A 14,385-nucleotide genomic window follows, 5' to 3' on the forward strand; every position below is an offset into this window, starting at 1 on the left:
CCTTTTTTTTAATTTAATATATTTTAAAACACTATGATCTCTTCATTGAGCTAGTAGTATGTTTTCCTTCCTCCTATCATCTTGAAATTTATTTTTAACCAAGTTTTCATGCTTTACGAGTTAGAGTTCCTGAAATCAGTATACAGAATAGTGTCTCCATGAGCACCTACTGCATTGTCAACATCATGTTTCAGCACATTCATGGACTAAGTATTAGGATTACAAGTGGAAACTTCCTGTCATATAAATATAGTTAATCTGTATTTTACACAGTGTAAAAACAAATAAAACCAACCAAACAAAAACAGTATGGTTTAAGCTTTGAAGTCTCATGAAAAACTATTTGGCTAGCTCCAGCTCTTTGCTGGAAGTTAATCATGAAGGACGTTCTGTTTGATAAGCATGTTTTTAGCATTTGACTTCTAATTTATTTTATTCCAATGTACTAGATGTTGATGTCAAATATGATTTGTCTACTAAGTCACACAGCTGGATGACTTATCAATAATTTTATTTTAGCCTCTTGATGTGGCCCTTGTTTTGAGTGGTGGATGCTACGGACTGTCAAAAAAGTACATGCACTGGCAGGAGGAGTTGATTGTAGGTGGAACAATCAAGAATGGTACTGGAAAACTTGTCAGGTAAACACACACGGTTTAAAAAAACATAGTACAAAACCAATTGCCTCCTAAAATCAGTGAATTTGTATTTTAGTTCCAGATTCAGGAAAATACCTTTAATAAGGACAGCATTTAAGCATGTGTTTAAGTAGGCACTTAGATGCTGTCCTGAATCAGGATGACTCAGGCACATGTTCAGCTGCTTTCCTGAATTGGGACCTTAATATTTACTCGCATTTAAAAGAATATTTAACAGTATGTGCAAGTTGCACATGTTTTCAAAATAAAAAACTGACATTTTTATGGTGACATTTTTAGAGTTGCAAAACTGTCATACAAAAGAGAGACGCAAACTGCATGCTGAGGTCACTGCTGCCTGCTTCTGACCAAACAGACATATATACATATTCCTCGGAGTGATGCTAAGTGTTGCAATGCCTAACTTGTAGGTGCCTAAAAAATTCTACTCTGTATGGCAATATATCTTGAATAAACATTGTGATGGATGCAACAAAAACCTGGAATGTGGCATGTATCTCAGAAGAATTCCTGGGACCCCAGCATATCATATGAAGAAACAGGACTGTCCTTGGAGACAATGGACCATATGGTCATTTTACATATCTGTAGAGTAACAGAAGTTTAAGATGCAGGTTATATATTAAAATTAAATTTAAATGGATGTGTTTATGCTGAAATACAACATAAGTATCATTGAGAAGTTAAAAAATGCATGCAGAATTTTAGTAGAAGTTTTTATAAAGATTTTAAAGTTTTTACTCTTGAGTATTAAGGGGTTTTTATTTTATTTTAATGAATTTAATATATTCTGAAAAGGTGAACTGAAGTATAGTTTAAGAAGTAGCCAAAAACATACCTAAAGTGAAGTATGTACTGTGTTTCCTTGGATGGCTGTGTGTGCTAGATACAATTATATAATGTTGAACAGAGACCAAAAATTTGCTGATGAACAGTGATCACTCTTTCTGTAATCCTTGTTGCTTGTCAAGAGTTCAGTCTGGCATTTCTCCCCAAGGAAAGCAAAAACCAAATGCTCCTGGATGAAGAATTATTGACAACTTGCTACATTATTCCTCACTATTCCTCCGCCCTACCTAGTTCATATATTAGAAATTAGATAGTAAATTGACTATTAATTTAATTTTGGTCTTTGTCCAAAAACAGATTTGTAAGGTTACATCCTTTAGGCCTGAAACTGATTCTATTGAAGTTCATGGCAAAGCTTCCATTGTTTTAAGTGGAATCAGAATCTGGCCCTAAATACTGTATATATCAATACATCTGTACCAGTAACTAAAAAGAATAATTACTCTGGTTCAAGTTTAATTGCCTTATAAAAGAAAAACATTCTTGCAAGTTGCTCTAAAGCTCTCATTCAAGACTTTATGCAATGAAAATCACTTCCTGAAAATGTTTGTTTTATACCTTTTCCTCCTTTTCCCTCTCCCTATTACAGTGCTCAGGCTTTACAGACCATGTTTCAGTTAATGACTCCTAAGCAAATGTACGAACACTTCAAGGGGTATGAGTATGTTTCACACATCAACTGGAATGAAGACAAGGCAGCCGCAATTCTGGAAGCCTGGCAGAGGATGTATGTTGAGGTAAAATACAAAGTCACCTGGAAATCATGCTTTGAAATATTATATATTATAGTAGTCCAATAAGGAAGATGCTTAATGTGTGGGTGTGTCCTGGTTCTAAAGTAGTAATGTACTCACTGCAACAGGATATTTTAAAATACTGCTTTTCTTTCTTCTTTTTAATATAACAACTTTTTTGCTGTTCACATATGAGTAGCACTAAGAAAAGATACCCTTTATTTTTTGTTCCTGTTATTGAGAACATTTTTCTGATTTGCTGAGACGGAAAATGAACTGAAGATGTAAGTGCTAGACTGAATTTAGAAGCACTTGGTCAGTGTGATTACTGGAGAAAGGTGTCTGGAAAACATTAGCTAGCCATAGAATCTGCTCACAGCTGCAGTCCCATTGGTGAGGTCATGTGACATTATCTGGCCTTTGTTTCCCAGGCATTGACCTCTGCCGAGCTGCTTGTGACCTCCCTAAAGTGGCCGGCCAATGAAGAAAGAGAAGAGTGCCCTTAAGAATTTGTTGTTTTGGATTAGAGGCAAAACTGATATAACAAGTCAATTGTAAAGTTAGAGAGAAAAGGAGGAGAGCAGAAAAGCCTTCTTAAATTTTAATATTGAAAATTTTTCTGAATGAATTGTGATTGCAACTGTCTTCCCAGCAAAACACACATTCTAATTTGATCATCAGTAACTTGCAATGAATAAGTACCAAACGAATTAGTGATTTCAAGTAGGATCAACAAAATCTCCTCTGAAGGGTGTACATTTTAATGCTAATGATTAAGACAAAAGTTGGCTTCAGATGTATAGTGCAGAATGCTCATAATGTATCCCCTTTGTTTAGTAATGCTTATTGTTAAATATCTGTTCACAGGTTGTTCATCAAAGTGTTGCACAAAACTCTACTCAGAAGGTGCTTTCCTTTACTACAACTACTCTGGATGACATCCTAAAATCATTTTCTGACGTCAGTGTTATCAGAGTTGCTAGCGGCTACTTATTAATGGTAAAATAAATGTAATCTTGTTTATTTAATTATTTCTGATATTCTAACTGCTTTTAACATACATGTGCATTATTGGCTCCAACCTGTGATATATACAATTTTCATAATGCCTAGGATGAAATTGTCAGTTTGCAATTTGTGCGTCTTTGACTTATGAGTATCACCTGTTTATGTAACATCTCTTATGTATGTACTCTTTTAAAAATGTATTTTGTATGCAAGCTTTTGGTTGGAGGGGGAGGAAACATTAGAATATGACACATTCTAATGTTTTGCTTTTTTTTCCCCCCCCCCAATTGTTCTGCTTTCAGCTTGCCTATGCCTGTTTAACCATGCTGCGGTGGGATTGTGCCAAGTCCCAGGGTGCCGTGGGGCTGGCAGGAGTCTTGTTGGTTGCACTCTCAGTGGCTGCAGGATTGGGCCTGTGCTCATTGATTGGAATTTCCTTTAATGCTGCCACAACTCAGGTATTAAGGAGCTATTTAGTCTGCTGTTTGATTACAACTGCTCTGTTAATAAACAAACCCATCAGAATCAGTCTTTGAAAAAATTAAATAAAAATGCTGAGCTAAGATTTTAGTTCTGTACTTGTGCCTGTTTCCTCCAGCAGCTCACATTTCATCTGTCCCACTGTGAGAAATTGCAAAAATAGTGCTCCTGATGGGTGTTAAAGAGAGAGGCCCCAATCCTGCAACTTATTTTATGCAGGCAGACCCCTGTGCACTGATTTCTGCAGGGGTGCAGAATAGGGGACCAAACATTTTGCTCATACATCTGGAAGTATCAGGTTGCCTAAGTTGTAACAAAATACACTTGGGATCTAATCTGGTATTCCTTGTCTACCCAAATCTCTCATTGACTTCAGTGGGAGTTTTGCATGCAGAAGGAATGCAGCATCAGTCCCTTGGCACTATTTCAGAAAGAACGTTACTAGCCTTAGTTTATCCTTTAGTTTTTTGTTCCTGCCCATAGATTCCTGTTTAAAGTGTGCTGGGAAATATTGTTTAATTAGCCACTTAAAATCTGGCTACATGATAGGTCATAAGTGCGATATAACAGCTTCCTTGGGTTTTTTTTCCACAGGTTTTGCCCTTTCTTGCTCTTGGAGTTGGAGTAGATGATGTTTTCCTTTTGGCACATGCATTTAGTGAAACGGGGCAGAATAAGAGAATTCCATTTGAGGTAATAATAAAATGGGGAGTTGGGGCAAATAAAGGAAAAGCTTCAGAGACACAGAATGTGACTAGGTTTAATGGTCTTTTTTTAGGGGTGAGGGGAGAAAACTGCTTAGATTATTTTAGCTTAGAAGTTTAATATTTAAATATGATGCAAGACATAATTTAGGAAGCAATCCTACCTCTTCTGCACACCCATCACTCCAAGTAAACGTATGTTTTGGAGGTGAAAGGAATACAGGATTGTGACCTTCAAATGCTAAAATATTTTTGCATCGATCGTTTAAAGGGTTAAGGCACAAAGGAGCAAGAGGGAGTGGGTTTGAAACACAAACACCCATTTTAATTGTTACATAGGAAAAAAAATTGAGGTGAGGTTTTTTTGGTTCGTTTTGAATTATGCATGTTCCACAATTCCTCTTTATTTATAAACGAGTGATCATTGAAAATACCATATAATCATTAACACATGGGCATTGTGAAATCCAAATCCTCTCATTTTTACAGAATTCTCCCACCAAACCGGGGTTTTGTTTTCAGTTTGGAGTTTCGTATCAGAATTACAAATCGTATAAAAAAGCAATATGTATTTTCTTATTTTTTATTTTATACAAACTGTGTCTTCCACATGCTCTTTTGTCATCTGTCTTAGCACACAAGCACCACAGACTCCTTTACCTGTAGCCACCCTGTGCTTTTAAACCAACAGCAAACAGCCCTGTAGGTTGGCAAACAATCCTTTCTCAATTTTTTTTTAACAAAATACGAAGCTTTGTGTGGTCCGGGGTTTATTGCTACATGCTTCCCGAGACATGTAGATACATAGTTTAGCCAGGAGTTTAATGCATGCTTATTTTGTCTGAAAAATATTTAAAACAAAAGTGACTGAACTGATACAAACATAACCTCGTTAATAAAAGAAATATTTGATATCTGATCTCAGCATCACTTTTTTCTTTGAATTTTGAAGCCATGCTAAGCCTTCTTTTCCCCCTAAAGAATTGTTAGTGCTTTATGTGGTGCCTGCTATATTGTCAGATTATGTTAAGTGGGTGCTTTTATTTCAGTATGGGCTTGTTATAAATTGACATTGTCATCATGTTACATCCACAGCGTGATCTCTCCCTGCTACCTCACAGCTCCATTTGCAGACTCTAACCCTTAAACACCCAATGCTGTATACTCTTTAATTCACTGGACTCTTAAGATATGTCATATGTTTTTCAGGATAGAACAGGTGAATGTTTGAAGCGAACAGGAGCAAGCGTCGCCCTTACATCTATCAGCAATGTTACTGCCTTCTTTATGGCTGCCTTAATTCCTATTCCTGCTTTACGGGCATTTTCACTCCAAGTAAGTTGATATCATGTTTTGCTGGCTTTTATGATTGTGCTTATATCATGGTAGGGCCAGGATAATAACTCTCAGTGATAGTATCGTGGTCAGTACCTGGTACTTCTCCATTCCACTGCATTGACTTCTGGTCCGTAGTCTACCACTCATATAGAAGGAGGTGACAACACCCATTCTTTCCACCCTAACTCTGCTCCTCCCAGTTATTGCACATGCGTCCTGACCCTCTGGTGTCCTGCAGGAGAGTGAAAGAGCACCCTCACTCATCCATACAGTGTTCCAGCACAAAAAGAAAAGTAGAAAACTAAGCGGGATTTAACACACACACACACCTCCACGGCTAAAAGCAGCAGGCTATACACTAGCCTACAAAACCAGATTGCTGACTGGGAGTATAATTCCTTGTGCAAGGACAGCAACAAGGAGCGTTGCTACCACATTAACTATTACCACAGCAATAGGTACTTCCCTTATTCCCAATGTCTTGTTAATAGAGTATTGGAACAAGGCATATTGATAATTTCATGTGCCCAACTACTTTGAGAGAATGTGTGAATGTTATGAATGGAAGGTGCTCTCTCTGTCTCTCTGTCTCTTCTGTTTATGTTTGTGATAAAATGTTTTCAGAGAGATGAAATATTGAGAGATACTGAAGGAAGTTCCTCTTAAAAGCTAAAGGGCTCTTTGCAGAGAGCTCTGGGAGGTTCTCCTCTGACACTGCTCTAACACATAGGCAATTTATAGCACTGTCTGACCTTAATACAGAGCAGAGAAACTGTACTTTTTCAATAGTCATTTTTCTTCTATCGTAGCCTGGCTCTCTAATCGTTTTTCATTCTGCTTGACCCTTGACCTACCCAGCGGAAGTCAGGGCTGCAATTTTTCTTAATACCTGTGGCAATTATTGCAGTTTTCAGAGGCTCAGGCATGTCTGCATTAAGCTGTGAAACGATAAGCAGTTCCTGATTACAGCTGCATGAAGACCACTGAACATTAATAATTTGTTTACTATTTTTCTTCACAATAGGCATTTTGATAGTGAATCATAGAAACATACAGGAAAACACAGGCATCATTGTTTTGCATTGTGTGTCTTCAAATGATATCTAAAATTAGGGATGCAAGTCTTTAGCAGTGATTCATTTGTTGTGGGATGGGGGGGAGGGAGCAGGGTGGTAATACAGTTAATCCTGAAAGACACTTTCATCTCTTATGGGGGTATTGACAAAGGAATTACTTAATATCTTATGGCAAAGATCAACTGTTGTAGACTTTGTTCAGGATTCACGCCTATTCGTATACACAATGATTAACATAGATTTCAGCACTCACTGTTATAGCCTATGCAATGTGTTAAAAGTAACCTTTTTCTTTTTAAACACTCTCTTGGAATGAAATAATTTATTATGATCTCTTCTACTCCATGGCCGAACTCCAAGGATCCAGCACCTAGGCCAACTAGTAGAAAGGGCTTTGGATGTCTCCACTGGGAGCCCTTGGGAACTTGTGTTCCCCGTTCCTTTCATATACTACACAGTGGCTGCTGAATGGCTCCGTGGAGGCTACCTCAGCCCAATATATTGATCACAGGAAGAAGAATTGGAGGATCCACACAGAGAGAGATTCCGTGGCCCCACTCACTCAACTCTTGTGTTTTGGGGGCCTTCACAGATGTGGACTCCATGCTGTTAAGGGGCACTCAAGCCCTGGGGAGTCTGCCTCAAATATACACCAATTCCACTGCCAGTGGGACAGCCACAGAGAGAGCAGCTGTATTACTCCATGTGTGCATATATATATATATATATATATATATATATTAAACTTTTTCTTTCTTCTGTTTGACCGATACATTATGTGACCTACAGTTTTGCTGTCAATTCAATCAGTAGTTCACAGTAGCAGGCACATGTTGTCAGATGTACCATGCTTTCAAAAAACAGATGTCTGATGCCCCAATTGAGGTTTTAGCACATCCACGTGTGTCCAGTATGGTTTTCATGTTCAAATTAGACTGATAAACATCAGAATTAAAGTCTCTGATAAAGTCGCAGTTATCTTAGAATCTTTCTGTAGGAACTTCTACTTATCCTTCCAGTATCTAAAACAGTACTTAACTTGCCCAGTCTTTTCATGTATGTTGCTATAACCTCTCTCTGCTCATATGTAGTAGCAGATTTTATACATGTGACAGATGGAATAATGTGCAAAGTATGCACCCTATGACCTGCACTGAGGATCTGCTGGTAACTGAACAATTTGTGAACACAAATGAAAAATATAAAAATGAAGCCTTTTCTTGTTAGAAATGGGGGCATCTATTACTTGTTCTGTATTGCTTCACCAGGTGTAATCAAAATCAGGTGATGCATTTAATCACAGCATTCAGAATCAGTCAGCCATGTAAGATTCTAGTGGGTGGTCTGTTTTTACATGTGGATTTCTTTATTTACAATTTTCTTCCTCCTTCTCCCTCTCATTCATGTTTGTTTAAATAAGAACTCCTTGCTGACTTTGACATTTTCCTAGCGGAGCTTAGAAAGCATTGAAATACAGCAGTTTTCTTTTCATAGATGCTGATTTCTATTAATCTAGATAGCAAACTTTTAGCAGATGGGGTTAAAAAGAGGGTTGCTTTTGACCTTATTTCTTTCTTCATTCACCTTCCTCAAGACATTGCAAGATAGTTGTCAAAGCTTCCATGGCTTTTGAAGCCCAGGATCTGTAAAATAATCCAGCTGCTGAGGGAGAATAAATGGTTTCCTGACTAGCGCCTATAAATGGCTAACTTTTCCTGACTAACTTTCAGCCTAGCATATCAACACTTTCTTCTTTCTGAACTTCTGCTGTGGGACTTAATGTAGCTCATCCATACTTCTGAATTGTTCAGTTACTTTAAGAAATTCAAAGGCCACAAAATAGGGGGCTGCTGTCTCAAGAGTTCACTAATGTTTTTCTTTTAAATTCAAATTTATTCTATAACTTTTACAGATCTTACATAATGTATTAGCCTTTATAGAATATAAAGAAATGCAAATCACCAATCTTAAAGTGAGCTTCTACAACATATTATCTGAGGGGGTTTGTTTTGCTTTACTGCTTTTACTATGTGATTTTTGTTTGCTTGTTTGTTTGTTTTTTGTTGCTTTCATAAATCGCTTAACTCAGGGGCATAGAATTTGAGATGCTGAATGCTTTATGAGCAACCCCCAGCTCACATTGATTCACCTCCTACAGGGCTGTCAAGATTGGGTCCTAAATTTGAAGATCTGTATAATATTCTTAAAATTAGTGTAGGTGATCAGAGAAATCTGTGAATTGTTTTGACCAAATCTGCTGTAAGAACATCTTCAAAAACAGCTCTTTGTTTTATTTCTAAGTGGGGGAGGAGGTGGAAGAATATAAAAACTGAATCAAATTCTGCCATAACTATGCAACCCTATTGAATTCATGGGACAAATACAGCCCTGGCGGAAGAGGGCACAACTCCATGAAAATCAATAGAACTTAGCCCCCTTACACCAGGGCTGAATTTGGTCTTGTATATGTAGCGGGGTTACTTGGATGTTCTAATAATCAAGCATAGAATTTAGCCCAATAAATTGTTGCAACAAAAATTTTCCTCAATGCAAGAATGATGAAATTTTTCATAAATATTAAAGTAGGTTGCCATGTGTGGGATTTTTTTCATAATACACAACATACTATGTAGCTGAAAGAGATACCCATGCTTTATTGAGAGAGAGAATGTAAGTTGTTAAATACATTCATTATCTTACTCTGTGGAGTAACACTGAAAAGGCTTTCCCCCTCCTCTTTTCCAGCTCCTTAAACTTTCTCTGCTCCTGTCATGAGGATTTAAGGAGCAAAAGTAAAGCTGGGGTGGGAGGGGAGGGAGAGAATCCAAGTCATGTATGCTATCAGAAGGGAGTTGCAGATAGGCAGCAATAAGGTGGAAGTCTTTGTGAGAGGCCTCCTCATCTGCTCATCACCTCTGACTGTGCAGCACACCCACTCTCCTTGGGTGGTCTGCCAGGAATGGCAAAGACTAGCACATACCTTGGGCAGGGCCCCAACCTACCAGCCTTGCTAGCTTCTCCCTCAGTGACTTCAGCACAGACTTCCATTCTCTTATTTCAGTTAACAGATGCAGCAGCAGCCACCAGATTTTAAAGCAGCAGATTACTAAAATGTTTAAGTTTGGTTCAGAGAAAGCAGCCAAATTCTTGGAGTGTGTTTGAAGCTCACCCTTTAGAGAGCCCCTTCATCCCACACCCCCCAACGAGGCCTCACCTACTTCTCTCTCTAGGACTAATCCCAGAACTTTTGTTGACTTTTCAAGAGGGAAGCATGAGGCTCTTCACACTCCCAGACTTCTGCTGGGTCTTGTGGCTGCTGATTTCAGATTCCCTGTAGTCTGGGGCTATATTCCCACACTACAGACTTAGAGTTAAGGTGCAGTTCCTATTGATATAATCACTACAAATCAAGGAAATTGTCAGTGAAGGCCCAAGTTGTTCACATGCCTCAATACCCAAACATCACTCAACCCAGACACCAAACCTCCATAACAAACAGTAGCACTGAGAGGAGCCTTTGAGGTCCTGATACATCGGCACATAGAAACTCTGCTCTTCCTCAGTCTCCCCTCCTCTCACTGCAGACCCCACCCTCTAACCCTGATTCTCATCCTACTCAAGCCCCCTCCCCACAAGTCTCCTGCTCTTTTTGCTTCCCTGGGTCCCCAGAGGCAGGGATATATGTTAGGAGCTGATCTGGGGATTCAGGGAGATAGGCTGTATCAGTTCCGTTGGCTTCTCTTTGATGAGATGATGAGTTAAGATTGATAGGCCTCTTGATGTATTTCATTTTAAAAATTAAAAACTATCCTATACCTGAGATGTCATTGTGTCTGTGTGAGTGGGTGAGTAAGTCTGGAGTTTGTAAGGACTGAGATCCTTCAGCTAGAGGAGTCCATAAAACTATGAGACTGAAGGAAATTTCACAAAAGGATTGTTTTAAAAATGTTTTGTTTTTTTTTTGGCAAAGTCAGTATATCTGTGACCAAAATTGCATTATGGAGAATTCAGTAGTCCTAGGAAGAGTAGTTATGTTTAATGTGGAGACTAAATTTACCCACTAGAATATGAAGTACAAATCCCAGTGCAATTTTAACTGTAGAGCCCAAAAGCAGCTGGGACCCAAGGGTTGTTGGTACCCACAATGGAATCCAGTAAGGTAAGGGCTGTGTCTGGAAGTGTTGGGAAGGGTGGTGTCTATGAAGCTGGGGGTCCAGTTAGAAGGTTTTTTTGATGCTGGAAAAATTAGGGCCTGTATTGGGAAATTGGGAGCAAGGCTTGACTGATCTACCAAAATCTCAAAAAAGTTTAGAGGAAGGTTGACAGAGGCTCTTACTTTAACTGAACTAATTACTCATGCTTTATAGATATTTCAACTATGATTGACTTAGCAGAATAATAATAATTTAAAAAAAAACTTCTGCAAAGTAGGCTCAGTAAATACCTCCCCTGCTAAAGCAGCAGCTTGTTTTCCTGACAGATTCAATCCATTCTAGAAAGGATCAAAAGGAAATCACTTAATTTTGCAGTCCTGGCTATGACCTTACATACCTTTGTGTGTGGGTATTTATAAATCATGGAATGGTCCTCGGATCTTTTCCCTGAAAGATTCAAGTGTTGGTTAAATGCTAACTAGCCTTTTTAATGCTAAAGAAACTCTATCAATAGTAACATCTCCAGTCAGCTCAGTGGTATGAAAATCTTCTTTTAATCAGGTTAATGATCTTAATATAAAAAGGAGGAGAAGCATAAACTGCTTTAAAGTACAGTATATTTACAATTTTAGGATTAATATAACCAGAAAATGTTTACACTAGTGGTTCTGTCATTCTCAGAAAGTTGTAATAATAATTTGTGTTTTACAACTTCAGAGTACTGTGCAAGCACTAACTAATCCTCCTAACACCATTGGGAGGTTTATTACTCTGGTTTTGCAGAGGAGGCACAGAAAAAGTCAAAATTACCTTGTCCAAGGCCACATGATACGGGCTACATTTTCAAAACTGGATATTAATTTTGGATGCCACAGATTCTGGGTTACCAGTTTTGAGATACATGGAGTGTGATTTTCAGACGTGCTGAGCACCTGAAGCACCCATTGACTTCTTTTGGAGTATTAAGTCCTCACCCTTCTGAAAATCATCAGGCCAAAGGTGTAGCAATTTGGGCACTCAAAACCCGAGAAATTGAGTTAGTGACCATTTTTGAAAATTTGGGCCAGAATTGCATATAACTCAGAAGTTACTTGGGGGAAAGGCAGACAAGAACATGTCATCTGTTTATGCCATTTCCTTAGATTGAGCCACACACACTGAGCCACGGTAGAGTAACATGCTTCGTATATGTCGTTGGTAACTTAGATCATACCCAAAGAGTTAAACGTAGTTTTTTGTTGATTTTTGTTTTTTTTCCCAAAATAATTTTGAACATTTTGCTCATTTGAATTTGAAATGAGGTTTTGTTTTCTGGGTAAATTTCTTCTTTCTCTACATGCTATTCTTCCATTCCCGCCCCCAGACCTTCCATTATTCATGGTATCTTTTGTGGTCATTCATGGTATTTAATATGCGTTTTAGAGAATGATTTTGGATGTGTATTTTAATTTACTCTTTACCTTCTAATCGGGTGAAGGAATCCCATTGTTCGTGTCACTTATCATTTCATGATTGTAGATTGTCAGCTCTGTGGGGCAGGGTCCAACTTTTTGTTCTGTGTTGGACAGCACCTAATACAATTGGGTTCTGGTCCATGGCAGATCTCCTGAACACTACTACAGAACAAATAAATAACAATAATATGTGCTGCACCCTCTGTGTGTATATACCATGCATAGGGGAACAGTTGATATTTGAATTTAATTTTCACTTTAAAGTTAATATTTAATATCCTTGTTCCATTTTAAATAGTTATTTTAATAAAGTTGGCTCATTAATCAAACTCTATTAAACTTGAGTGGGGGAGTTCTATAAATAAGCCTGAAATATTACTCTGGTTCTTATAGCTGGAATTTAGCTAATTGCATCAAATGTGTAGTCCATTACTACATATAGCATTTTAACTAAAGTTTAAAGTTTCATTAAAACTCATTAGAGCTTTTTCCATTATTGATTTAACAGTATTCTGTAATGTTATAGTGGTAGCTAAATGACTTCATAATCTTCACATTGATAGCTACAGTTTTAACCCAAGGGTGTTTTTTTTCCTTTCTGCATTATTAAAACTGCAATAATACAAATTCTCTCACAAAAATATAATTTATTGTATTTATTTTTTTCAGTTTTAAAAATATGTCCATCACCATGTCTTGGTGGACATACATAAGAACAATATAAAATTTAATATTACAGACTTTAATTAAATACAGTTGACTCACCACAATGAAATAGGAATGTAAAAATACCTCTTGCAGCCCCCCAGGCTAAAGTCTGAATGTACTCGTGAGCTGACATGACAAATGGATAGACATGCTGGGATTGAAAGGAGTTTGTAAGCTTTTTAAAGCCTGTGTCCTAAAAGCATGAAGCTTAGTGATGACATCTCTTTACCTCCGCTTGGTTTCTAGGCTGCTGTTGTTGTGGTATTCAACTTTGCCATGGTTCTGCTAATTTTTCCTGCTATTCTAAGCATGGACCTTTACCGTCGGGAGGACAGGAGATTGGATATATTCTGCTGCTTTACAAGGTGAGGCTGTCTGGGAGGGTTACTTTGTGTCAAACAATCTCCTTGTGATGAACACTTGGGGCTCTGACAGCAGCCCTTCTGTGTGAATAGTTCCCATTGCAGTGAGCAGGAGTTCTGCATGCTTCAGGACTGCAGGATCAAGCCCATAGTAGCATGTTGTCAGCATGGTTTTATTGCTAACAGGTGAAGCATGTTTGCTATCTTGGTTGTCTGCCTGAGTAGATGTAAAACAATAAACAGTGCTCTCTCTGTACCATATAAACTGTACCACACACTCATTTTACTCTTTGGAGCATAACTTTCCAGAAGTTTGTAGCGGACCCATGCTTTGAGAATATCCACAAGTGTTTAGTTCACTGTTTTTATGATTTTTGTAGGATCCCAAAGAAGGGGGCGGGAGGAAGAAGAGTTCATTCCACTTTGGCTGTTTCGGGGACAGGCCAAAATGTGAGGGCCCCCATCACTTGTACTTAGTTATCGTTAGCTCTATATAATTATTACTCTTATACATGGAAACCTTTCAACATTACAGAAAAAAAATCTTCCAAAAGTTTAGAATTGGGAAATGACTTAAGGGTCCCGCTCTTTGTAGGGCTGGGAGAGGTGGTAAGAGGACCATGCCAGAGCAGCACAGATTTGGACAGAATTAGGCCTGGTCTACACATAAAACTTAGGGTGACATAGCTATGGCGCTCATGGGTGTGCCAAATCCATATCCCTGAGCACCACAGCTGAGCTGACCTAAAACCCTGCGGTAGGCTTGGCAGGGTCAACGGAAGCATTCTCCCTAGCATCAACCTAGCTTCTGTCATTCAGGGAGGTGGAGTTACTACAGCAGTGGAAGAATCCCTTCTAT

At 38.3% G+C, this 14,385-nt stretch overlaps 1 protein-coding gene across 5 annotated transcripts in view; it reads left to right on the top strand.

Annotated features, from left to right (window-relative positions):
• The window catches only part of PTCH1 (patched 1), an 86,384-nt gene that overhangs the window by 41,540 nt on the left and 30,459 nt on the right, over positions 1–14,385 (top strand). For 3 of the 5 annotated variants that reach the window (XR_006291109.1, XM_043547282.1, XM_037901716.2), the window contains exons 7-13: positions 520–641; positions 2,098–2,245; positions 3,110–3,241; positions 3,553–3,708; positions 4,325–4,423; positions 5,644–5,769; positions 13,411–13,529. Coding sequence is in view for 4 of the 5 variants with exons in the window: in XM_043547282.1 (XP_043403217.1) it covers positions 520–641; positions 2,098–2,245; positions 3,110–3,241; positions 3,553–3,708; positions 4,325–4,423; positions 5,644–5,769; positions 13,411–13,529 (902 nt within the window). In the remaining variant the exon portion in view is untranslated. The remainder of the gene's footprint in view (positions 1–519; positions 642–2,097; positions 2,246–3,109; positions 3,242–3,552; positions 3,709–4,324; positions 4,424–5,643; positions 5,770–13,410; positions 13,530–14,385) is intronic. The other 2 variants (XM_043547280.1, XM_043547281.1) reach the window with 2 other exon arrangements.

This window comes from Chelonia mydas, chromosome 5 (genome assembly GCF_015237465.2).
Source record: "Chelonia mydas isolate rCheMyd1 chromosome 5, rCheMyd1.pri.v2, whole genome shotgun sequence".
Classification (NCBI taxonomy): Eukaryota; Metazoa; Chordata; order Testudines; family Cheloniidae; genus Chelonia; species Chelonia mydas.